At 41.1% G+C, this 27,448-nt stretch overlaps 1 protein-coding gene across 1 annotated transcript; it reads right to left on the bottom strand.

Annotated features, from left to right (window-relative positions):
• Positions 1-2,341: 2,341 nt before the first annotated feature.
• Positions 2,342-27,448, bottom strand: LOC128639909 (uncharacterized). The gene is made up of 2 exons (XM_053692165.1): positions 27,283-27,448; positions 2,342-3,784 (listed from the first exon to the last, which is right to left on the bottom strand). Exon 2 carries the CDS (start codon positions 3,685-3,687, stop codon positions 2,464-2,466), a length of 1,224 nt encoding a protein of 407 aa, XP_053548140.1. The 5' UTR covers positions 3,688-3,784; positions 27,283-27,448; the 3' UTR covers positions 2,342-2,463.

Here is a 27,448-nt window from a genome sequence, read left to right as displayed (position 1 = left end):
AAATAAAGTGTTTAACCCCTAAACTGCCGCTCCCGGAGCCCACCGCCACCTACATTATACTTATTAACCCCTAATCTGCCGCCCCTACACAGCCGCCACCTACATTATATTTATTAACCCCTAATCTGCCCCCCCTACACCGCTGCCACTATATTAAATGTATTAACCCATAATCTGCCCCCTCTACACCGCCGCCACTATATTAAATTTATTAACCCCTAAACCTAACACCCCCTAACTTAAATATAATTTAAATAAATATAAATAAATATTCCTATAATTAACTAAATTATTCCTATTTAAAACTAAATACTTACCTATAAAATAAACCCTAAGATAGCTACAATATAACTAATAGTTACATTGTAGCTTTGTAGCTAGCTTAGGGTTTATTTTTATTTTACAGGCAACTTTGTATTTATTTTAACTAGGTACAATAGTTATTAAATAGTCATTAACTATTTAATAACTACCTAGTTAAAATAAATACAAAAGTACCTGTAAAATAAAACCTAACCTAAGTTACAAATACACCTAACACTACACTATAATTAAATAAATTAAATAAATTAACTACAATTAACTACAATTAAATACAATTATCTAAAGTACGAAGAAAAAAAAACATTAAATTACAGAAAATAATAAAATAATTACAAGATTTTTAAACTAATTACACCTAATCTAATCCCCCTAATAAAATAATAAAAAGCCCCCCCAAAATAATAAAAAGCCCTACCCTATACTAAATTACAAATAGCCCTTAAATGGGCTTTTTGCAGGGCATTGCCCCAAAGTAATCAGCTCTTTTACCTGAAAAAAAGTACAATACCCCCCCAACATTAAAACCCACCACCCACACACCCAACCCTACTCTAAAACCCACCCAATACCCCCTTAAAAAACCTAACACTAACCCCTTGAAGATCACCCTACCTTGAGAAGTCTTCACCCAACCGGGCCGAAGTCCTCAACGAAGCCGGGCGAAGTGGTCCTCCAGACAGGCAGAAGTCTTCATCGAAGCCGGGCAGAAGAGGTCCTCTAGACGGCAGAAGTCTTCATCCAGATGGAATCCTCTATCTTCATCCATCCGGCGTGGAGCGGGTCCATCTTCAAGCCATCCGACGCGGAGCATCCTTCTCGGCCGACGACTAACGACGAATGAAGGTTCCTTTAAATGACGTCATCCAAGATGGCATCCCTTGAATTCTAAATGGCTGATAGAATTCTATCAGCCAATCGGAATTAAGGTAGGAAAAATCCTATTGGCTGATGCAGATTAGGGGTTAATACATATAATGTAGGTGGCGGCGGTGTAGGGGCGGCAGATTAGGGGTTAATAAGTATAATGTAGGTGGCGGTGGGCTCCGGGAGCGGCAGTTTAGGGGTTAAACACTTTATTTAGTGGAGGTGGGCTCAGTGAGCGGAGGTTTAGGGGTTAATAAGTATAATGTAGGTGGCAGCGGTGTAGGGGGGGGGCAGATTAGGGGTGTTTAGACTCGGGGTACATGTTAGGTGTAGACATTACCATAGGAATCAATGGGATATCGGGCAGCAGCGAACATGAGCTTTCGCTGCTTTCAGACTCCCATTGATTCCTATGGCATCTGCCGCCTCCAGGGCGGCGGATTGAAAACCAGGTACACTGGGCCGGAATAGCGCCGAGCGTACCTGCTAGTTATTTGATAACTAGCAAAAGTAGTCAGATTGTGCCGATTCGGCACATCTGGAGGGACGTAAGCATCGATCTGTGTTGGACTGAAACCGGCGGCTCGTACGTTACGTCACTAAATTCTATTTTTGCCGATCTGTAGGCTTTCATAACTAAGGCGATTCAGGCTTGCCGCAAATACGCTGCAGAATTCCAGCGTATTTGCGGTTGATGGCTTGATAAATACATGCCATTGTGTGGATGGTGTTTTTTGTGGCAAACAAATGTTTAAGGACATCAGCTCCAAATCACAGATAAAGCTCCAATAGGCCATAATAAATTCATATAGATGCCTCCCAACATTTCTTGGAGGCCTTCTGGAACAGAAAGGTCAGGTGACTTGTGGGGGTGGCCCAATTGTTTTTTATGGGTGGGGCTGGTGAGAGTTGGGGTGTGTCCTGGGAGGAGCTGGGTTAGTTCCTAAAAATATTTGCCCTGAGAAACTGCAGGTAGGACTTTGGTCTGCCGTTCCAACCAGTAACACTCCTGCAGGGTCTGGTGATTAGACCAGAAATACTGACCTATTAAGGCTAGTTTGTCACTTTTAATAAGCTCACAGTACATTATTCTAAACGAGTGTGTCCCTTTTGTCTTTTTTATATTAAAATAAGTACATCTATTAAAACAATAGATGATGAATTGTTTTTATTTTCCAATGAATTGTTTTTCTTAAATTAAACAGTAAATATAATGCATCCATACCAATTATAACACTTAATTTGCTCATATATCATATATACATTTACTATGGGTCAATACCCTGATTTTAACTGTGTAGTTACATACTGACAGAAGCATACACACCCTTCCTGGTGTCCAGGGGAGTCAACACAATTTAAAGGAAAATGTTTCTTGGCCAAACAACAGGTGTAATCCGAAGAGTAATTAACAATGGCTTTTCTCCACATCTTTGTAGCCAAGACACTGTCACTGCCAAAGGTTATCTCAAATGTCTCTCTGCATTGCTGTAAGGAGACATAGACAAAGAACAACTGAGCTGTGACAGAGTACCCAGCCAAGAGAGAGGTCTTCATCAAGATGAGGTTTGCCTCTCCTGTCTTCAGGACCATCTGCTTTGTAATTTTCCTAACATTAACTTTATTCCAACGTACAACTTTAATGAATAAAGTTGGCATTAAGATCACTCCAGTCAGAGCAACTGGTAAAAGTAATAATGCCATTAAATCTTCTCTTAAAGGTGGTTCATTTATAGTACCTGCAATAAAAAAAACAATACAAAAACCTGTTATTAAAATTAAGATAATACAAAGAAACACTTTACAGGCCATAAATCGTAGGCAAGAAAAGGAAATTGTTGCACTGTTAACTATATCAACAGCTTCCTTATAAAGGTCATCATCATCCACAAATACTCTCAGTGAGTCAGGGACAGAATTGGAGAAAACTGCAAGCTGCCAAGGTTCTCTGTCTTCATTGACAGGATTCAGAGTGAGAATTGCCTTTCCACTGTACAACAAAGGCGACTGATAATGAACCAAGCTACAATGAATCATTTGATCATTAGCAGTCAAAATGACCTGGCACAGTTTGTCAAAGAACTGTTCATCTTCTGCCTCCAGGTAAGTCAAGTGACTGAGATGAAGGGGCATTGGGCATGGCCTGAGCATGATGGGAATGATGGCTTTGTGTCCCATACAATCTCGGAAGAAGGAGAGATTAGCTTCAAAGAGGCACCAGCGACTGCGTACAAAATCTGGGCTCAAAACCATCAGGATTTTTTGGCTGCTTTGTATGCTCTCAACCATATTGTCTATGATGGTCTTCCCTGGGAGAAAGTCCCTTTCGTGATAACAGATCTTCAGGATAGGGAAGGTATCTTCTAATTTACGAATAAGACCGTAGACCCAGATAGAATCTCCACTGCTGCAGCTAATAAACAAATGGTACTTGTCATCCTTCAACAAAGCAGGGATGGGGGGTTCCAGAGGGCTTGGAGAGTTTGCCATGGCTTCCATGTTAACAGCCTACAAAATATTGATTTTAAAGACAGCACAAAGTTGTGTCTTCAGTGTTCATTTGAATACGTAGTCTGACCTTTAATGGAACATGAAACTAAAATATAAAGAAAAATACATTAAACTTACTTTGATGATGGATGTAACAATATGCACCACTTACTCTGTATAAATTAATATAATTATTATGTTTTTACCAAACTATTGTATTATTATATCAGCATATCTAGCAGACTGTATGCTCCTGGCATAGTTGATATTTCTAAGGGTCATGACAATGTAGATAATAAAAAAAAAAAAAAAAAACTGGTGAAACTTCTTCTATTGGTCAAATCAAATTTTAAACAAATTATTTTAAACAAGTCCTATTAGATTTAATTATCTGAGTTGTGCTGTATACTTATTTATGCTAATATATGAAAATTAGCATGGCTGGTATTTTTTTTCCAAAAAGAAGGTGACAATGCTAATCTGGCATTATAAAACTGAAAATATAGGGTAATTACACACATTTATACTAATATTTGTTTATGTGCTTGTCCAAAAAATTCAAAACTTCCTATTTTTCCTATCATTCAATAACTCCCAATATTCTATGCTGGAGATTAGAATGGGGTCTAAGGATGTCTTGGCTCAGAGTGCAGGAGGATTTAAGCTTAGGTCCACCATGGCAGGGTTGGGCTATCTGGGCTAGGTTGGTGGGTGTGGATTGGGCAGTATAGGCTAGTCTTTTGTTTGTATCAGTGCGGGCACTCTGGGTGGGTTCTCACAGAAGAGTGGGATAGTTTTCAATGGGTATTGCTATTCCAGGATTTCAATTTAAAGCCATCTAAAGAAAGAAGACATAACAGGACAGAGGTACCAGTTAGGTAGCCCCACAGGATACAGGGCTCTTGGTTTACTAATAAATATGTTACAACTTTTAAAAAATATATATTTTTTGCAAATTCAAGTATAGTGCACAATGCTTCTACATATTTTTTAAAGACGGTTCATAATATTTCATATTCAACATCTACCGCTAGTTAATAACAATTCTTACCCCCCTCTTTCTTAACATCTCCTGTACGGCACCTTATATAACCCACCTTTGATCGACTACCAAGTCACGGTGGCATAAGGTCCTCTCCCCCCCCCCTTTAAGGTACTCTGAATTTCATATTCAGAGGCTATCGAGGCGGTTATCTATTTTATATACCGCACAACTTTGTTTTGAGACATTAGGTTATGACTCCCATATAAGGTCTCTATTGTGATATTTTTGTTCTCCTGGGAGCTTTTCATTTTTCTTTTCTTTTAACTTTTTTCTTCTCCTTTTCTCTCTCCTCTCCTCTTTTTTTTTTCTCTCTCTCTCCCTCTCTTCTCTCCTCCCTCCTCCCCTTTCCTTTATTCCCTCTTCCCGCTCTTTTCCTCTTCCCAACCCTACATTCCATTTACTAATAAATTCACCCGACATTTGGCATTATGCCATACACTTGTGTTACCCAGAATACTAGGGGGCTGAACTCCCCGACCAAAAGAAGTATGTTGTTGCGTTCTCTATATAAGAGCAGAGCCCACTTGGTCTTTCTTCAAGAGACCCATTGGCTAAAAGACATGAAAGTTCCTTTACGATCTAAGTTATTCCCTGTGGTGGAGACATCGAGTTTTTCACAAAAATCGAGAGGGGTTGCTATCCTTATCCATAAGGATATAGCATATGAACCCATTCATATAGAAACGGACCAGCAAGGCAGGTATCTAATCCTCCTCTGTAAATTAGATGGAGTGATCTATACACTAGCTTCTTACTATGGGCCTAATAAACAGCATATTTCGACGCTACGTAATTTCTTACATAAATTAGAAAGTTTACGACAGGGCTCCCTTCTTCTTGCAGGGGACTTCAATTCTGTTTGGGACCCCTTTTCGGACAAAAAAATGGATAAGACCCGCAAATGCGATAAGGCTGTGGTGGACTTATCATACAAATTCAAAAATCTCATGTGTCAATTTAATTTGTTTGATGTGTGGCGGGCTCTCAATTCGACCTCACGGGATTACACATATTTTTCGTCGGTCCATCACTCTTATTCACGGATAGATTTTTTCTTCTGTGAACCAGGACTCTTGGACTGCATTTCCAGATCATGGATCTCTCAATGCCCCTGGTCAGATCACGACCCTGTACATATCATTCTTAAATCTCCTTTGGAACTACAGCGTATACCAACATGGCGTCTTTCACCATCTATTTTTTCGGACCCTAATTCAGTAACTTGTATATCTAGAGATATCACTGAGTTTCTCCAAATTAACGATAATGGAGAAGTGGACGATTTTACCCTATGGGCATCATTAAAGGCGTATGTGAGAGGGTCTTTTATGAAAATTGCAGCGGCACAAAAAAAGAATAGAGGTAAATCTCTGACTCAATTAACAATATCTCTCCGTAACCTCACTATTGAACACAAAAATGACCCAACACCACGTCTGTACGAGCAGCTAGTAGCTATTAAGGCGAAAATAGTCCAATTGGAAACGGAGAGGTCGGCGACCAGGCTTCTTAGACTCAAAGAGATTTTTTATTATAAAGGCAACAAAGCGGACAGGCTTCTAGCCAATCGGTTGCGCCAGCGTACGGCGGCGGCTCGTATACACTCTCTGAAAACGGGAGGTAAACACGTCACTCATCCGCGCGAGATAAGGACGGCTTTTGCAAATTATTATATGTCCCTTTATAATCTATCTAAAGATAAAGCGACCTCACCTCCTACTCTAAACAGTATTAATGATTTCCTATCTAAGCTAGATCTCCCGGTGACGAGTGATCCCCAAGCAGAGGCACTACTGTCCCCCATTTCTGGTGCTGAGATTAAAACCGCCATTCTCTCTCTTAAAGCCCTTAAATCACCAGGGCCGGACGGCTTCTCGGATCTCTTTTATAAGAAATTCCAGGCGCAGCTTGTCCCACCTCTGTCGCGGTTTTTTTCTAAGGCAAGTTCTTGTGGTACCTTCCCAGCCGAATTTTTGCAGGCCACGATTATTACATTACCTAAGCAAGGAAAGGACCCCACGGAATGTTCCAGTTATCGGCCAATCTCATTGTTGAACTTAGATATTAAGTTATATGCAAAAATCTTAGCTACACGTCTTAACTCCTTGCTACCAACTTTGATACATTGTGATTAGGTGGGCTTTGTCAAGGGTCGTCAGGGGCCCGACAACACTAGGAGATTATTAAACATATATTTTACTGCTCATGAACTAGGCTTACCATGTGTCACCCTGTCGCTGGACGCAGAAAAGGCCTTCGACAGGGTGAACTGGGAATATATGTTTGCAGTCCTAAGGAAGTTTGGCTTGCCGACTTCTTTTATCACATCTATAGCGGCTCTGTACTCCAGCCCTTCGGCTACAGTTGGGATCACGAATGGAACGAGACAAGGCTGTCCATTGTCGCCGCTCATTTTTGCTCTTGTGATGGAACCGCTAGCTGCTGCCATTAGGATGAACCCCCATATAAAGGGAGTGGACATATATCATACCACTCAAACAACAGCCTTATTTGCTGATGATCTGACAATATTACTTTCAGATCCTATTGGCTCTCTACCGCACCTCTTTGCTCTATTGGAGAAGTTTGCCTAATTAGCTATTATTAGCTTAATGTCTCCAAAACGGAGGCTTATGCTATACATGTCTCTGAGGAAATATTGACTGAATTAAAAAGGAAATATAAATTTTGTTGGTCCACCTCACACGTTAGACATTTAGACGTTTTCCTGTCACATAGTATTCCTACTATTCTTTCTCTACATTTTTCCCCTTTGCTGTCCGAAATAGCAAAAGCCACGGAAGCATGGAATGTTCCCTCCTTGTCGTGGTTGGGGCGCATAGCTGCATTTAAGATGAGCCTCCTGCCCAAGTTAACATACCTCTTCAGATCCCTGCCTATCCCGATATCTAAGTCCCTCATCCGACAATTTCAACAACAATGCAATAAATTCATTTGGCGAAATAAAGTTCCCAGAATTGCCACTAGCACCTTACAACAGCCTATACCGGCAGGGGGGGGCAGCTGCCCCCAACATTCTCTATTACCACGAAGCTGCTCGTCTTTCGCATGTGACGCAGTGGGGCTCACCAGCTTTTAGTCGATGGGCAGAACTGGAGCAGGCTTCCCTCCCACCGGGGGTCTCCCTTGCAGACCTGATCTGGCTTCCCACGCACGCTAGGCCAAGAATGGCTTTAGTTAACCCTATAGTAACTACTAGTTTAAAATTCTGGGATAAGATTCATAACCTACCCACAATTGCGCCTCATCTGTCCCCGTCTCATAAGATAAAGAGCCTCCTTCTTGCCTTACCAGACACCCATCCACTCCTTTGGGAGGATCTGGGTATCACAAATGTCTCTGACCTATATGAAGGGACCCAACTACTCTCTTACCAGGCTTTTCTCCGGAAATATAATCCACCGCTCCACCTCCATTTTGAGTTTTGGAGACTAAGGAGTTTCCTCAAATCTTGGGGCTTTGATAAAGACCCGCTACATCCTAAAACTAAATGGGAGACGAAATGGGATCTCAAACTCTCGTTTAAGAAATTGCTCTCGTCGTCTTACCAGGACATACTGCGCCCTCCAATTTTTCTAAAATCCTTACCGATAAAGTGTTGGGAATCCTCCCTAAACATAACCCATGATCCACAGGTATGGCACTTAGCGACTCAACTAACCAGAAAAACGGTGCACTGTGTCACTCTGTATGAATTGTCACTGTGTCACTCTTGCAATGGCATCTGACGCCGGTCCGCTTATTTAAAATCTCGCACACCAACTCCCCAAAATGCTGGAGAGGCTGTGATGCCTTAGGCACACCAGCTCACATCTGGTGGTCATGTCAAGTTATTGCTCCATTATGGCAAAAGGCAATTCAGTATTGCAACACGAAAGGTATTCTAATACCATCTACACCAAGTGTGGCCTTGTTCCACATTATGCCTTCTAAACTACCGGTCCCACAGAAAATGTTCTGTGTTTACTTATTCCTCGCACTCAAACTATATATCGCTAGGATGTGGCTACAATTGGCCTCCCCAGGTTGGGACCAAATTGTGGAAACCTTAAAATATCTTAAATCAATGGAAGCCTATGTGTCTCATGTTCATAGTACCGAAGATCAACACACCTTGATTTGGGAGTACAGCCCTGCTTAGCGCTTCTTAGGCTTAGTGGCCTCCACAACCTCTGTTTAAGCCAATAAGCCTTGGGGCCTCAATACCCCATGGCTCAACCCTCCTGGTCCCTTAGATTATGAGTCATTTCCCACCATTTACCTGCCCTTTTAATGGTAACCCCTTGCCCCTTTTTCCCCGTCCCCCTGCCCACCACCCATTTCCCCTTCCCCCTCTCCTTTTTTTTTTTTTGTCTCTTCTATTCCCCTCTCTCTTCATCTCTCTCTCTACTGCACTCCTCTTCTTTCTTTCCTCTCTTCTTCTCAGTCCCATTTGGAGATATTGTCTATGGTTGAGACCTAAATATAGATTAACTCACAGAGCGGTCTATCTTGTTGAAATATATTTACTACCTGTGAGTTAACTCTGAAATGTCTGTTACTTATTTGTTGTTCTATGAATATCACACTGTCATAATTATACGTTAATATTGAATACTGATGTTATTTCCCTATTATATTGAAGGACACTATATTTCGCTGGGAACTTTGAGAGCTCAGTTCTCTTACTACATACTGTGGTTTATGCTTAGTGTGTCTTACCATCATATACTACTTATTGATTATGATTATTGCTCATGTAACTTTAACAACTGATGTTCCTTATTATGACTGTATCGTAAACGTTTCAATAAAGAATTTAAAATAAAAAAAAATAAAAAATAAAAAAAAATAACAATTCTTACTTTAAGTAAACATTACATTTTATAATTATTCATTATAAAGTGTTTTTCTTCTAACTAGGTAAATTTCACTAGAGCTCAGTGAAAATTATATCCATTAAGATTTAGGGGCGAGATTACATATACGGCGCAGGCTTCATCAGAAGCGCTGCAACCCGCGCCACCCGTAATTTCACCACGCACATCGGGGTATTACATATAGGGTGCTGGCAATTCATAAAGGGCCGTAAGTCAGATAAACTAGCGATGTCCAGAAAGGACTGTAAATACAAATTTCGGGAGCCGCTAGCGACTTACGGCACTTTAAAAACTGCCAGAGCCTAAGAAAAATAAAAAAATATATCAAATCATCTGTAAACGTCTAACCGGCCTCCCAAAAATAAACCCGACATGTAAAACCCCTATATCCCCCATCAAACCCACATCGGAACTAATAAAAGTATTAACCCCGAAACCGACAACCCCCCCCACAACGCAATATGCCTAAACTATTAACCCCTATATCCGCCATCAAACCCACACCGCAAGTAATAATTACATTATTAACCCCAATATCCGCAATCAAACCCACACCGCAAGTAATAATTAAATTATTAACCCCTATATCAGTCATTAAACCCACACCGCAAGTAATAATTACATTATTAACCCCTATATACGACATCAAACCCACACCACACGTAATAATTACATTATTAACCCCTATTTCCGCCAAACCCAACATCGCAAACTACCTAATGTATTAACCCCTAATCCGCCATTATCCCACATTGCAAAGTCCCTATTAAAACTATTAACTCCTAAACCGCCATTAACCCACATCGCAAACTACCTATTAAAACTATTAACCCCTAAACCGCCATCCCCCACAACGCAAATAAATAATTAAATTACTAGCGGCTAGATTTAGAGTTTTGTCGGTAACGACCCGTGTAGCTAACGCGTGCTTTTTTCCCCCCGCACCTTTTAAATACCGCTGGTATTTAGAGTTCACAGAAGGGCTGCGTTAGGCTCCAAAAAGGGAGCGTAGAGCATAATTTACCGCCACTGCAACTCTCAATACCAGCGGTGCTTACGGACGCGGCCAGCTTCAAAAACGTGCTCGTGCACGATTCCCCCATAGGAAACAATGGGGCAGTTTGAGCTGAAAAAAAACCTAACACCTGCAAAAAAGCAGCGTTCAGCTCCTAACGCAGCCCCATTGTTTCCTATGGGGAAACACTTCCTAAGTCTGCACCTAACACCCTAACATGAACCCCGAGTCTAAACACCCCTAACCTTACACTTATTAACCCCTAATCTGCCACCCCCGCTATCGCTGACCCCTGCATATTATTTTTAACCCCTAATCTGCCGCTCCGTACACCGCCGCAACCTACGTTATCCCTATGTACCCCTAATCTGCTGCCCCTAACACCGCCGACACCTATATTATATTTATTAACCCCTAATCTGCCCCCCACAACATCGCCGCCACATACCTACAATAATTAACCCCTAATCTTCCGACCGGACCTCACCGCTACTATAATAAAGTTATTAACTCCTAATCCGCCTCACTCCCTCCTCAATAACCCTATAATAAATAGTATTAACCCCTAATCTGCCCTCCCTAACATCACTGACACCTAACTTCAAGTATTAACCCCTAATCTGCCGACCGGACCTCGCCGCTACTCTATTAAATTTATTAACCCCTAAAGCTAAGTCTAACCCTAATACTAACACCCCCCTAAGTTAAATATAATTTTTATCTAACGAAATAAAGTAACTCTAATTTAATTAATTAATCCTATTTAAAGCTAAATACTTACCTGTAAAATAAACCCTAATATAGCTACAATATAACGAATAATTATATTGTAGCTATTTTAGGATTAATATTTATTTTACAGGCAACTTTGTAATTATTTTAACCAGGTACAATAGCTATTAAATAGTTAATAACTATTTAATAGCTACCTAGTTAAAATAATTACAAAATTACCTGTAAAATAAATCCTAACCTAAGTTACAATTAAACCTAACACTACACTATCAATAAATTAATTACATAAAATACCTATAAATAAATACAATTAAATAAACTAACTAAAGTACAAAAAATAAAAAAAGAACTAAGTTACAAAAAATAAAAAAATAATTTACAAACATTAGAAAAATATTACAATTTTAAGCTAATTACAGCTACTCTAAGCCCCCTAATAAAATAACAAAGCCCCCCAAAATAAAAAAAATGCCCTACCCTATTCTAAAATTAAAATAGAAAAGCTTTTTTACCTTACCAGCCCTTAAAAGGGCCTTTTGCGGGGCATGCCCCAAAGAAAACAGCTCTTTTGCCTGTAAAAAAAAAATATACAATACCCCCCCCCAACATTACAACCCACCACCCACATACCCCTAATCTAACCCAAACCCCCCTTAAATAAACCTAACACTAAGCCCCTGAAGATCATCCTACCTTATCTTCACCATGCCGGGTATCACCGATCGGTCCAGGCTCCGAAGTCTTCATCCAAGCCCAAGCGGGGGCTGAAGACGTCCATCATCGGGCTGAAGTCTTGATCCAAGCGGCGGCTGAAGAGGTCCATCATCGGGCAGAAGTCTTCATCCTATGCGGGCAGAAGAGGAGATCCGGACCGGTAGACATCTTCATCCAAGCAGCATCTTCTATCTTCTTCCATCCGACGACGAGCGACTCCATCTTCAAGACCTCCGGTGCGGATCCATCCTCTTCTTCCAACGTCCTAACACAGAATGAAGGTTCCTTTAAGGGACGTCATCCAAGATGGCGTCCCTCGAATTCTGATTGGCTGATAGGATTCTATCAGCCAATCGGAATTAAGGTAGGAAAATTCTGATTGGCTGATGAAATCAGCCAATCAGATTCAAGTTCAATCCGATTGGCTCAGCCAATCAGATTGAGCTCGCATTCTATTGGCTGTTCCGATCAGCCAATAGAATGCAAGCTCAATCTGATTGGTAGGTGGCGGTGGCGGCGACGTTGTGGGGAGCAGATTAGGGGTTAATAAATATAATATAGGGGTCGGTGGTGTTAGGGGCAGCAGATTAGGGGTACATAGGGATAACGTAGATTGCGGCGGTGTACGGAGCGGCAGATTAGGGGTTAATAATAATATGCAGGGGTCAGCGATAGCAGGGGCGGCAGATTAGGGGTTAATAAATATAATATAGGGGTCGGCAGTGTTAGGGGCAGCAGATTAGGGGTACATAGGGATAATGTAGGTTGCGGCGTTGTGTGGTCGGCAGATTAGGGGTTAAAATTTTTTAATAGAGTGGCGGCGATGTGGGGGGGGGGGCCTCGGTTTAGGGGTACATAGGTAGTTTATGGGTGTTAGTGTACTTTAGAGCACAGTAGTTAAGAGCTTTATGAACCGGCGTTAGCCCAGAAAGCTCTTAACTCCTGGCTTTTCTCTGCAGCTGGAGTTTTATCGTTAGATTTCTAACGCTCACTTCAGCCAAGACTCTAAATACCAGCGTTAGAAAGATCCCATTGAAAAGATAGGATACGCAATTGGCGTAGAGGGATCTGCGGTATGGAAAAGTCGCGGCTGGAAAGTGAGCGTTAGACCCTTACCTACACGACTCTAAATACCAGTGGTAGCCCAAAACCAGCGTTAGGAGCCTCTGGTTTTGACGGCTAACGCAGAACTCTAAATCTAACCTAACACCCCCTAAATTAACCCAAATTACCTACATTAAAAAATACTAAAGTTACAATTAAAATTAAAAAAACTAACATTACTTTAAAAATAAAAAAAACGAAAGACATTTGTATGGGCATTGCCCTTAAAAGGGCATTTAGCTCTTTTAAGAATTGCCCATCCCTAATCTAAATAAAACAAACTCCCCCAAAAATTTTTTTAAAAACTAAGTCTAAACCCCAGGTTGGTACTCCGGTTCCTGAAGTCTGACGGAGAAGGTCCTGTTCCAGGCGGTGAAGTCTTCCAAGTGGCGACCTCTTCTTTCTTCTTCCAGGAACAAGTTGGCATGAAGCGGAGGGCGGAGCTAAAGACCGATGACCGCGGAGCTGAAGACCGGCGACCCTGGAAGTGAAGACTGGCGACCGTGGAGCCAATGAGCGTGGAGGATCCTCTTCGTACGATCTCCAACGTACACTGAATAGTGAATTCAAGGTACGCGATTAAAGATGGCGTCCCTTGAATTCCTATTGGCTAATTTGATTCTTCAAATTCAATTCAGTCAATAGGATGAGAGCTACTGAAATCATATTGGCTGTTTAAATCAGCCAATAGAATTTCAGTAGCTCTCATCCTATTGGCTGATTTGAACTGCAAATAGGATTTCAGTAGCTCTCATCCTATTGGCTGATTTGAATTTGAAGAATCAAATCAGCCAATAGGAATTCAACGGACGCCATCTTTAATTGCGTACTTTGAATTTACTATTCAGTGTACGGCGGAGATCGTACAAAGAGGATCCTCAACGCTCCATGGCTCCGCGGTCGCCAGTCTTCAGCTCCTCGGGTCATCGGTCTTCAGCTCCGCCCTCCGCTCCGTGCCGGCTTGTTCCTGGAAGAAGAAAGAAGAGGTCGCCGCTTGGAAGACTTCGCCGTCTAGAACAGGACCTTCTCCGCTGGACTTCAGGAACCGTGAGTACCAAGCTGGGGGTTAGACTTAGGTTTTTTTTATTTTTGGGGGGTTTGCTTTATTTAGATTAGGGATGGGCAGCAAAGAGCTAAATGCCCTTTTAAAAGCAATGCCCATACAAATGCCCTTTTCAGGGAAATGGGTAGTTTAGGTTTTTTAGTGTTAGGTTTATTTATTTTAGGGGGTTTGGTGGGTGGTGGGTTTTACTGATAGGGGGACTTAGAATTTTTTGTAAATGTAAAAGAGCTGTTTAACTTAGGTCAATTTTAAGGGTTTTTAAGGGCTATTGGTAGTTTAGCATTAGATTAGGGGGTGTTTTTATTTTGGGGGGGACTTTTTTATTTTCATAGGGATTAGGTTTAATTTTTTTATTTTTGATAATTTGTTTAGTATTTTCTGTAATATTAGATTTTTTTTATTTTCCGTAATTTTAGCTTAATTTAAACTTAGTTTTTTTTTTAAAGTAATGTTAGGTTTTTTATTTTAATAGTTAGTAACTTTAGTATTTTTTAATGTAGGTAATTTGGGTTAATTTAGGGGGTGTTAGGTTAGGGGGCTTAGTAATGTAATTATTTATTTGCGTTGTGGGGGATGGCGGTTTAGGGGTTAATAGTTTTAAAAGGTAGTTTGTGATGTGGGTTAATTACGGTTTAGGGGTTAATAGTTTTAATAGGGACTTTGCGATGTGGGTTAATGGCGGATTAGGGGTTAATTCATTAGGTAGTTTGCGATGTTGGGGTTGGCGGATATATAGGTTAATAATTGAATTATTACTTGTGGTGTGGGTTTGATGGCGTATATAGAGGTTAATATACTTTATTAGTTATTGCGGTGGAGGATTGCGGTTGACAGGTAGCTAGATATTGCACATGCGTTAGGTGTTAGTTTATATTTTCAGGCAGTTACGGGAGTTACGGTGCTCCCATACTCAGCGCAAGGCTTGCTGCGGCTGCCTTTATGTGGCGAGGTGAAAATGGAGTAAAATTTCTCCATTTTCGCCATGTTAGTCCTTGCGCTAAATATTGGATACCGATTTGCAATACGGTCCCATGTTAGCTTATGGGAGTAAAAATTGCGGTCGACGGGTGAAATATACATGCTGCATTTATATGCGGCTCTGTATATTGGATACCAAAACCGCGTAAAAAACGACGGCTTTTGCCGGCGACGCCGCATATGTAATGGAGCACTAGCTTTTTCACTCTCTTAAACTGGACTTTTGTTTTATTATCAAACATTTAGTCAAGAGTCCCGAAAATTCTTTTTTTTATCACTAAGTATTTTTTTCTAGTCAAAAATTAAACCTTTATTTAGAAGTTATACAAACTTGAAATAACAACTAAATGTGGGGACCAAAATTAAAGGGAAATGAAACCCAATTTTTTCATTTGTGATTCAGAGAAAGCATGCAATTTTATTTGCTTTGTTTTCTTGGTATACTTTGTTGAAAAACATATCTAAATAGGCTCAGGAGCTGCTGATTGGTAGCTGCACATGTATGCCTCATGTTATTGGCTCACCCAACAAAAGATACTAAAAGAAGGAAGCAAAATAGATAATAGAAGTAAATTGGAAAGTTGTTTAAAATGGTATTCTCTATCTAAATTGTGATTATAAAAATTGGGTTTCATGTCCCTTTAAAGGGACATTAAATATTCGATAAAGCAAACCCTCTTTCCATAGACTTCCCCCTGATAACCTCTTTAAAGGGACATTAAACACTTTGAGATGGTAATATAAAATGATAAATCATATATATAAAAAAACTCTGCAATATACTTTCATTATTTATTTTGTCCCCTTTCCCTGTAATCCCATTCTGAAATTGTGAGCTTTTCAGTTTCTATTAGAAATGGAAGCACAGAACACTGTTATATTCCACACAGGCATTGGCTCCACTCTCTAGTGACCTATTTATTAGACATGTGTGTTTTGTTTCGGCCAAATTTACGGCTAGATTTAGAGTTCGGCGGTAGCCGTGAAAACCAGCGTTAGAGGCTCCTAACGCTGGTTTTAGGCTACCGCCGGTATTTGGAGTCAGTGATTAAAGGGTCTAACGCTCACTTTTCAGCCGCGACTTTTCCATACCGCAGATCCCCTTACGTCAATTGCGTATCCTATCTTTTCAATGGGATCTTTCTAACGCTGGTATTTAGAGTCGTGTCTGAAGTGAGCGTTAGAAATCTAACGACAAAACTCCAGCCGCAGGAAAATAGCAGGAGTTAAGAGCTTTCTGGGCTAACGCCGGTTCATAAAGCTCTTAACTACTGTGCTCTAAAGTACACTAACACCCATAAACTACCTATGTACCCCTAAACCGAGGTCCCCCCACATCGCCGCCACTCGATTAAAATTTTTTAACCCCTAATCTGCCGACCGCCAACTACGTTATACTTATGTACCCCTAATCTGCTGCCCCTAACCCCGCCGACCCCTGTATTATATTTATTAACCCCTAACCTGCCCCCCACAACGTCGCCGCCAGCTACTTACAATAATTAACCCCTAATCTGCCGACCGCAAAGCGCCGCCACCTACGTTATCCTTATGTACCCCTAATCTGCTGCCCCTAACACCGCCGACCCCTATATTATATTTATTAACCCCTAATCTGCCCCCCTCAACGTCGCCGACACCTGCCTACACTTATTAACCCCTAATCTGCCGAGCGGACCGCACCGCTACTATAATAAAGTAATTAACCCCTAATCCGCCTCACTAACCCTATCATAAATAGTATTAACCCCTAATCTGCCCTCCCTAACATCGCCGACACCTAACTTCAAACATTAACCCCTAATCTGACGACCGGAGCTCATCGCTACTATAATAAATGGATTAACCCCTAAAGCTAAGTCTAACCCTAACACTAACACTAATAATTTAAATCTAACGAAATTAATTAACTCTTATTAAATAAATTATTCCTATTTAAAGCTAAATACTTACCTGTAAAATACATCCTAATATAGCTACAATATAAATTATAATTACATTGTAGCTATTTTAGGATTAATATTTATTTTACAGGCAACTTTGTAATTATTTTAACCAGGTACAATAGCTATTAAATAGTTAAGAACTATTTAATAGTTACCTAGTTAAAATAATAACAAATTTACCTGTAAAATAAATCCTAACCTAAGTTATAATTAAACCTAACACTGCCCTATCAATAAATTAATTAAATAAACTACCAACAATTACCTACAATTAACCTAACACTACACTATCAATAAATTAATTAAATAAACTACCTACAATTATCTATAATTAAACCTAACACTACACTATCAATAAATAAATTAAATACAATTGCTACAAATAACTACAATTACATAAACTAACTAAAGTACAAAAAATAAAAAAGAACTAAGTTACAAAAAATAAAAAAATATTTACCAACATTAGAAAAATATTACAACAATTTTAAACTAATTACACCTACTCTAAGCCCCCTAATAAAATAACAAAGACCCCCAAAATAAAAAATTCCCTACCCTATTCTAAATTAATAAATGTAAAAGCTCTTTTACCTTACCAGCCCTGAACAGGGCCCTTTGCGGGGCATGCCCCAAGAAAATCAGCTCTTTTGCCTGTAAAAAAAAACATACAATACCCCCCCCCAGCATTACAACCCACCACCCACATACCCCTAATCTAACCCAAACCCCCTTAAATAAACCTAACACTAAGCCCCTGAAGATCTTCCTACCTTGTCTTCACCATCCAGGTATCACCGATCCGTCCTGGCATCTGGTGCTGAAGAGGTCCAGAAGAGGCTCCAAAGTCTTCCTCCTATCCGGCAAGAAGAGGACATCCGGACCGGCAAACATCTTCTCCAAGCGGCATCTTCGATCTTCTTCCATCCGGTGCGGAGCGGGTCCATCTTGAAGCAGCCGACGCGGATCCATCCTCTTCTTCCGTTGTCTCCCGACGAATGACGGTTCCTTTAAGGGACGTCATCCAAGATGGCGTCCCTCGAATTCCGATTGGCTGATAGGATTCTATCAGCCAATCGGAATTAAGGTAGGAATATTCTGATTGGCTGATGGAATCAGCCAATCAGAATCAAGTTCAATCCTATTGGCTGATCCAATCAGCCAATCAGATTGAGCTCGCATTCTATTGGCTGTTCCGATCAGCCAATAGAATGCGAGCTCAATCTGATTGGCTGATTGGATCAGCCAATCGGATTGAACTTGATTCTGATTGGCTGATTCCATCAGCCAATCAGAATATTCCTACCTTAATTCCGATTGGCTGATAGAATCCTATCAGCCAATCGGAATTCGAGGGACGCCATCTTGGATGACGTCCCTTAAAGGAACCGTCATTCGTCGGGAGACAACGGAAGAAGAGGATGGATCCGCGTCGGCTGCTTCAAGATGGACCCGCTCCGCACCGGATGGAAGAAGATCGAAGATGCCGCTTGGAGAAGATGTTTGCCGGTCCGGATGTCCTCTTTTTGCCGGATAGGAGGAAGACTTTGGAGCCTCTTCTGGACCTCTTCAGCACCGGATGCCAGGACGGATCGGTGATACCTGGATGGTGAAGACAAGGTAGGAAGATCTTCAGGGGCTTAGTGTTAGGTTTATTTAAGGGGGGTTTGGGTTAGATTAGGGGTATGTGGGTGGTGGGTTGTAATGTTGGGGGGGGGGGGGTATTGTATGTTTTTTTTACAGGCAAAAGAGCTGATTTTCTTGGGGCATGCCCCGCAAAGGGCCCTGTTCAGGGCTGGTAAGGTAAAAGAGCTTTTACATTTATTAATTTAGAATAGGGTAGGGAATTTTTTATTTTGGGGGTCTTTGTTATTTTATTAGGGGGCTTAGAGTAGGTGTAATTAGTTTAAAATTGTTGTAATATTTTTCTAATGTTGGTAAATATTTTTTTATTTTTTGTAACTTAGTTCTTTTTTATTTTTTGTACTTTAGTTAGTTTATGTAATTGTAGTTATTTGTAGCAATTGTATTTAATTTATTTATTGATAGTGTAGTGTTAGGTTTAATTATAGATAATTGTAGGTAGTTTATTTAATTAATTTATTGATAGTGTAGTGTTAGGTTAATTGTAGGTAATTGTAGGTAGTTTATTTAATTAATTTATTGATAGGGTAGTGTTAGGTTTAATTATAACTTAGGTTAGGATTTATTTTACAGGTAAATTTGTTATTATTTTAACTAGGTAACTATTAAATAGTTCTTAACTATTTAATAGCTATTGTACCTGGTTAAAATAATTACAAAGTTACCTGTAAAATAAATATTAATCCTAAAATAGCTACAATATAATTATAATTTATATTGTAGCTATATTAGGATTTATTTTACAGGTAAGTATTTAGCTTTAAATAGGAATAATTTATTTAATAAGAGTTAATTAATTTCGTTAGATTTAAATTATATTTAAGTTAGGGGGGTGTTAGTGTTAGGGTTAGACTTAGCTTTAGGGGTTAATCCATTTATTATAGTAGCGATGAGCTCCGGTCGTCAGATTAGGGGTTAATAATTGAAGTTAGGTGTCGGCAATGTTAGGGAGGGCAGATTAGGGGTTAATACTATTTATGATAGGGTTAGTGAGGCGGATTAGGGGTTAATAACTTTATTATAGTAGCGGTGCGGTCCGCTCGGCAGATTAGGGGTTAATAAGTGTAGGCAGGTGTCGGCGACGTTGAGGGGGCAGATTAGGGGTTAATAAATATAATATAGGGGTCGGCGGTGTTAGGGGCAGCAGATTAGGGGTACATAGGGATAATGTAAATTGCGGCGGTTTACGGAGCGGCAGATTAGGGGTTAATAATATAATGCAGGTGTCAGCGATAGCGGGGCGGCAGATTAGGGGTTAATAAGTGTAAGGTTAGGGGTGTTTAGACTCGGGGTACATGTTAGGGTGTTAGGTGCAGACGTAGGAAGTGTTTCCCCATAGGAAACAATGGGGCTGCGTTAGGAGCTGAACGCTGCTTTTTTGCAGGTGTTAGGTTTTTTTTCAGCTCAAACAGCCCCATTGTTTCCTATGGGAGAATCGTGCACGAGCACGTTTTTGAGGCTGGCCGCGTCCGTAAGCAACTCTGGTATCGAGAGTTGCATTTGCGGTAAAAATGCTCTACGCTCCTTTTTTGGAGCCTAACGCAGCATTTTTTTGAACTCTCGATACCAGAGTTAATTTTATGGTGCGGCCAGAAAAAAGCCCGCGGAGCGTTAACAGCCCATCTACCGCCAAACTCCAAATCTAGGCCTTAATTTTTGGCCGAATTTTGGCCGATTCGGAGATTCGAATGCATCCGAATTTCCAAATCGGCACCATAACTAAAAATCCCAAAACATTCCGAAAATGAATAAATCAGTTTCCGAATTTTCTGATCCATTCTTTATTCATATATTGAATTTTTCATGGTTCTAATCTAAACCGCAGTTCCCTGACATCGCCGACACTAAGTAAATCACAAAATAAAGCTAATAAAACCCCTAAACCGCAGTTCCCCGACATCGCCGACACTAACTAAACATATTAACCCCTAAACCACAGTTCCCAAACATCACCAAAACTAAACGTATTAACCCCTAAACCGCCGTACACCCAAATCACTGACACTAACTAAACCTATTAACCCCTAAACCGCTGCCCCCACATCGCAACAACCTTATTTTAACTATATTAACCTCTAAACCTAACACCCCCTAACGTTAACATAATTAAAATAAACCTTAATTAAAGTTACAATTATTAACAACCTATTTAAAAATAAATACAAACTTACCTGTGAAATAAAAATAAAACCTAAGCTAGCTACAATATAACTATTTACTAACTACCTAGGTAAAATAAATACAAACTTACCTGTGATATAAAAATAAAACCTAAGTTTACACTAATAAAACCTAACGTTACTAAAAAAAACCCCAAAAACTAACATTTCTAAAAATAAAATAATTTAAGATTACAAAAAAATTAAAACTACCATTACAAAAAATAACAAACAAAATTATCCCAAAAAAATAAAAATTATTCCTATTCTAATACCCCGTTTAAAAAACACAAAACACCCCAAAATAAAAACAAAACTAATCTATAATACACTACCAAGGGCCTTTTGTAGGGCATTGCCTTAAAGTTAACAGCCCTTTTGCAAAAAAGAAAAACACCCCCTAACATTACAAATCCCCCCTAACCTAATCTACCCATTGCCCTGAAAAGGGCATTTGTATGGGCATTGCCCTTAAAAGGGCATTCAGCTCTTTTACTGCCCTTAAAATGGCATTCAGCTCTTTTTCGGCCCATTAAAATAAAAAAGCCCTAATCTAAAAAAAAACAACCCCCCCCCTAAAACTAACCCCAAAATCGGTACTCACAGTTGCTGAAGTCTGGCGAACGATCTTCATCCCAGCGGCGAAGCATCTTCATCCAGACGGCTCCATCTTCATCCATCGCGGGACCGGCATCTTCCTCATCCCTGCAGAGGCGGAGGTCCAGGCGGATGTCCATTGGTCCGACGTGGAGGTCCTCTTCATTCGATCTTCTGCTGCACACTGAGGATTCAGTGCAAGGTACCCCTTAATATTGAGGGTACCGTTGCATTCCTATTGGCTGAAAAATTTAAATCAGCCAATAGGAATTAGAGCTGCTTAAATCCTATTGGCTAATTTGAACAGCCAATAGGATTTAAGCAGCTCTCATTCCTATTGGCTGATTTGAATCAGAATAATGGAATTATTTTTATTTTTTTTTGTAATGGGATTTTTTTTTATTTTTGGGATGTTTTTTTTTTAGATTAGGCATTTTTTATTTTTAATGGGCCGAAAAAGAGCTGAGCCTTTTCGGGGCAATGGGTAGATTAGGTTTATTTTTATTTTGTGGGTTTGGTGGGTGGGGGTTTGTAATGTTAGGGGGTGTTTGTTTTTCTTTTTTTGCAAAAGAGCTGTTAACTTTAGGGCAATGCCCTACAAAAGGCCCTTTTGAGGTCCCTTGGTAGTTTATTAAAGATAAGGTTTTTTTTATTTTGGGGCATTTTTTTTTTTTTAAAATGGGGTATTAGAATAGGGTTCTTTTTTATTGTTTTGGATAATTTTTTTTTTTTTTTTGTAATGGTAGTTTTTTTTATTTTTTGTAATTTTAGTGTTTATATTTTTTTAGGGCAATGGTTAGCTTAGGTTATTTTAGATTGCCATGCCCTGCAAAGGGCAATCAGCTCTTTTATGAAAAGCCCAAACCCTAAGCTAAAATAAAAACCCACCCAAAAAACCCTTAAAAAAACCTAACACTAACCCCCGATGATCCACTTACAGTTATTAAAGTCCCGCTTGCGATATGGGGGCCGGCGGTTTAGGGGTTATTAGGTTTAGTTAGTGTCGGCGATGTTTGGGAACTACGGTTTAGGGGTTAATAGGTTTAGTTAGTGTCGGTGATGTTTGGGAACTGCAGTGTAGGGGTTAATAGTTTTAGGTAGTGTTGGCAATGTGGGGGGGTGCAGCTTAGGGGTTAATAGGTTTAGTTAGTGTTGGTGATGTCGGGGAACGAAGGTTTAGGGGTTAATAGCTTTATTTAGTGATTTAGTTAGTGTCGGCGATGTGGGGGTGTGTGGTTTAGGGGTTAATAGCTTTATTTAGTGTCTGCGATGTGGGTGGCGGCGGCAGTTTTAGATCATTTTGTTTCGGCTATCGCTGGCAAATTAGTTATGTTAAATTAAATCTTTTTTGTAGGATCCTTTTGTTTTTTCGGATCCATTCTTTATTTATATGCATTATTCTGTTCTAAACTTCAGAATAGAATAATGAATATGAATAAAGAATGGATCCGAAAAAACAAACAGATAAGAAAAAACGATTTAAGGCCGAAACGTAACTAAACTAATTTGCTGAAACGAAATTATTTATTTAACTAATGAAAACTAAACTAAACAAATTTCCCTAATTGGCCACTGCAGAGTAAGGTGACCTAAGTTACAACATGGCAGCTCCCATTGTTTTATAGACACTAAAGCTTTACACTTATTTTGTCACTATTTAAACAGCTAATGAAACTTTAAAAAAAATGCTACAGCATAGCAAAAACTGACCAAGGACTTGTTCACTGCTTAAAGGAGCAACAGCTGCCTTCCACTTAAATAGGCTACAGCTGGGACAAAATTTAAAGATATAGATACATTTAAATAATTATACCACTCTTGACCTATATATAAAATATATGTACAAAGTGCAGATAATATGGAATAACAATAATATGGGAAATATAATATGAATAAAAGTAACATCAAATTAAGAAAGTGCATATATAGTTGAGAATATATATATATACACACATATGGCAAAATGTAGAAAATGTACTTTTGCTATGTATCTATATCTTTAAATCAGCTGTAGCTCCTTTAAGCAGTGAACAAGTGCTTGGTAAGCACGAAACATGTCTGCTGCATGAGGAGCACAGCTTTTCTCCTTCTTGACATGGATGCTTTTATCTTATAGTCTTGGTCAGTTTTTGCTATGCTGTAGCCGGCTGTACTTTGCTATTCATCTGTTTTTACACATGAAGAATTAAAGTTTGGAACGTTTTAACTTATTGGCCTGTGTTGGGATTACTCCTTGTGTTGTGGATTACCTGTTTGCTTGGTGTAGAGGACGGATACGCTGCTGTTTTCCCACTGGCTCACGTGACACTCACGTCATCCCCATTCTCCTATGTGCCGTATACCGGAAGTACCATCAGATACGTCGAGGGTAAGAAAGAGCGCACTGCTTGTTTGTTGGTTTCTGCCCTATACTTAGCATTTATTTAGTGTTAAATGTCCCTTTAAGAACCACAGTGCATTAAAAATTAACCATCTGTAAATTGAACATCCATAGGGTTTATCTTCATGTCTCTTTACACAAAACTGTCCATTCACTTTTGCTGAATTTTTAAGTAGCATGTTATCAGGCTATGCAGCCAATCAAAAGCCATAACAACCATGCCATAGAGTCTTCAGTGTGCACTCTCCTGTGACCTCGCTGAGCAGAATAAGGCCTGAAGCTTTGACTCACTGCTGCTAACCTGTCCATCCCTTTATCTCTAACTCTAACTCCCTTTCTCTCTCTCCTTTCTTATCCCTGTCTACCTCACTCTACCTATCTTTCTCTCAACCTCAACCTCCCCCTACCTATCTTACTTTCTGCATCCCCCTCCCTATCTCTCTCTTCCTGCCCCACCCTATCTCTCTCAACCTCCCCCTTCCTATCTCTCTCAACTTCCCCCTTCATATCTCTCTCAACCTCCCTATCTCTCTCTATCTCTCTTGACCTCCCCCACCTATCTTTCTTTCTGCATCCCCCTCCCTAGCTTCCTCTCCCTTGCTAACCCTATCTCTCTCAACCCCCCTTCCTATCTCTCTCAACCCCCCTTCCTATCTCTCTTAACCTCCCCCTCCTTATCTCTCTCAACCTCCCCCTCCCTACCTCTCAACCTTCCCCTCTCTATCTCTCTCTCTGCCTCACCACCCTATCTCTCTCAACCTCCTCCTCCTCCCTATCTCTCACTGCCCCGTCCCTATCTCTCCCTCAACCTCCCCCTCCTAATTTCTCTCTGCCTCCCCTCCCTATCTCTCACTGCCCCCTCCCCATCTCTCTCTTGACCTCCCCCTCCTAATCTCTCTCTGCCTTGCCCTGACTATTTCTTTCTTTCTCCCCCTCCCTATCGCTCTCTCTGCCTCCCATTCCATATAACTCTTTCTACCTCTCCCTTACATACCTCCCTTGTTCTCTCTCTCTCCCTCCACTCTCTCACAATAGTCTCATTAGAAAGGTATGTTCAACGACTATCCTGTATTATATTTTTTTTTCTTTGCTGCGTTAATATGTTGTTATTTGTTGTAATTTAGCCATTAATTTATATGCATTCCTTAAAGCTTCTAAAATATTGACCTACAGCCCCCGCGTGTAAAGAAGTTGGTTATAACTAATTTATACTAAGCCTTTATAAAATTACTTTAAAGGGACAATTTGTATTGCTTAAAATGATAGATAATCCCTTTATTACACAACTAGTCCTAAAGCCCGTTCACACGGGCCATTTTTTGCAGTACAGCGGCCCCACCCCTTGCTCTCTCCTTCCCCCTCTCTTTTGCTCTCTCTCTCTCTCTCCCCCCTCTCTTTTGCTCTCTCTCTCTCCACCCTCTCTTTTGCTCTCTCTCTCTCCCCCTCTCTTTTGAGCTGTCTCTCTCCCCCCTCTCTTTTGAGCTCTCTCTCTCCCCCCTCTCTTTTGCGCTCTCTCCCCCTCTCTTTTGAGCTCTCTCTCTCCCCCCTCTCTTTTGAGCTCTCTCTCTCTCCCCCCTCTCTTTTGAGCTCTCTCTCTCCCCCATCTCTTTTGTGCTCTCTCCCCCCCTCTTTTGTGCTCTCTCCCCCTCTCTTTTGCGCTCTCCCCCCCCTCTCTTTTGCGCTCTCTCTCTCCCCCCTCTCTTTTTCACTCTCTCTCTTCCCCTCTCTTTTGCGCTCTCTCTCTCCCCCTCTCTTTTGCTCTTTCTCTCTCCTCCATCTCTTTTGCTCTCTCCCCCATCTCTTTTGCGCTCTCTCCCCCTCTCTCTCTCCCCTCTCTTTTGCGCGCTCTCTCTCCCCTTCTCTTTTGAGCTCTCTCTCCCCCCTTTCTTTTGCGCTCTCTCTCTCTCCCCCCTCTCTTTTGCACTTTCTCTCCCCCCATCTCTTTTGCGCTCTCTCTCCCCCCTTTCTTTTGAGATCTCTCTCTCCCCCTCTCTTTTGCGCTCTCTCTCTCTCCCCCTCTCTTTTGTGCTCTCTCTCTCCTCCATCTCTTTTGCGTTCTCTCTCCCCCATCTCTTTTGTGCTCTCTCCCCCTCTCTCTCTCTCCCCTCTCTTTTGCGCTCTCTCTCTCCCCCCTCTCTCTCTCCCCTCTCTTTTGCGCTCTCTCTCTCCCCCTCTCTTTTGCGCTCTCTCTCCCCTCTCTTTTGTGCTCTCTCTCCCCCCCTCTCTTTTGCGCTCTCTCTCCCCCTCTCTTTTGTGCTTTCTCTCCCCCTTCTCTTTTGCGCTCTCTCTCCCCCCTCTCTTTTGCGCTCTCTCTCCCCCCTCTCTTTTGCGCTCTCTCTCCCCCCTCTCTTTTGTGCTCTCTCTCCCCCCTCTCTTTTGCACTCTCTCTCCCCCCTCTCTTTTGCGCTCTCCCCCTCTCTTTTGCGCTCTCTCTGCCCCCTCTCTTTTGCGCTCTCTCTCCCCCCCCTCTCTTTTGCGCTCTCTCCCCCCTCTCTTTTGCACTCTCTCTCCCCCCTCTCTTTTGCGCTTTCTCCCCCCTCTCTTTTGCGCTCTCTCTCCCCCCTCTTTTGTGCTCTCTCTCCCCCCTCTCTTTTGCGCTCCCCCCCCCCTCTCTTTTGTGCTCTCTCTCTCCCCCCTCTTTTGCTCTCTATCTCTCCCCCTGTTGCTTTTTCTCTCTCTCCCCTTCTCTTTTGTGCTCTCTCCCCCCTCTTTTGCGCTCTCTCTCTCCCCCTCTCTTTTGCGCTCTCTCCCCCCTCTTTTGCTCTCTCTCTCTCCCCCCCTCTTTTGCTCTCTCTCTCCCCTTCTCTTTTGCGCTCTCTCCCCCCTCTTTTGCGCTCTCTCTCTCCCCCTTTCTTTTGTGCTCTCTCCCCCCTCTTTTGCTCTCTCTTTTCCTTCTCTTTTGCGCGCTCTCTCTCCCCCCTCTCTTTTGAGCTCTCTCTCTCTCCCCCTCTCTTTTGTGCTCTCTCTCTCCCCCCTCTTTTGCTCTCTCTCTCTCCCCCTCTTTTGCTCTCTCTTTTCCTTCTCTTTTGCGCTCTCTCTCTCCCCCCTCTCTTTTGAGCTCTCTCTCTCCCCCTCTCTTTTGCGCTCTCTCTCTCTCCCCCTCTCTTTTGTGCATGGCTAGATTTAGGTAATGTTGCAGGGTACCCTTTATTTGCTGCTTGTCCTCTCATTTGAGTTTGCCCATCAAGCAGAAGTCCTCGACACACATATTTTAATTTTAATAAATTCAATTTTTCCTGGGACCACAAAATCTATGGCACGTGACGCAGTGGGCTTGTGACTCCTGGCCCCTGGGCCACCAGTTGGCCACCCCTGATTTACAACATCTTCCAGGGATTACATACCTTATAGATTTCCTTTCTTCTGTTGGTGATTTAAGTTTCTGTTGTAGGTCAGCAATTACGGTATATAAATATCTTCTCCTATTGTGTTTTAAATCCAGAAAAGAACTGCAAATAGCAAAGATGTAACTACCTGCTAACTACAGAAAAGTCTGTGCTGTGCAGAAAA

The sequence above is a fragment of the Bombina bombina genome, chromosome 9 (assembly GCF_027579735.1).
Source record: "Bombina bombina isolate aBomBom1 chromosome 9, aBomBom1.pri, whole genome shotgun sequence".
Taxonomy (NCBI): domain Eukaryota; kingdom Metazoa; phylum Chordata; class Amphibia; order Anura; family Bombinatoridae; genus Bombina; species Bombina bombina.
This window is presented reverse-complemented; position numbering and strand designations above follow the sequence as displayed.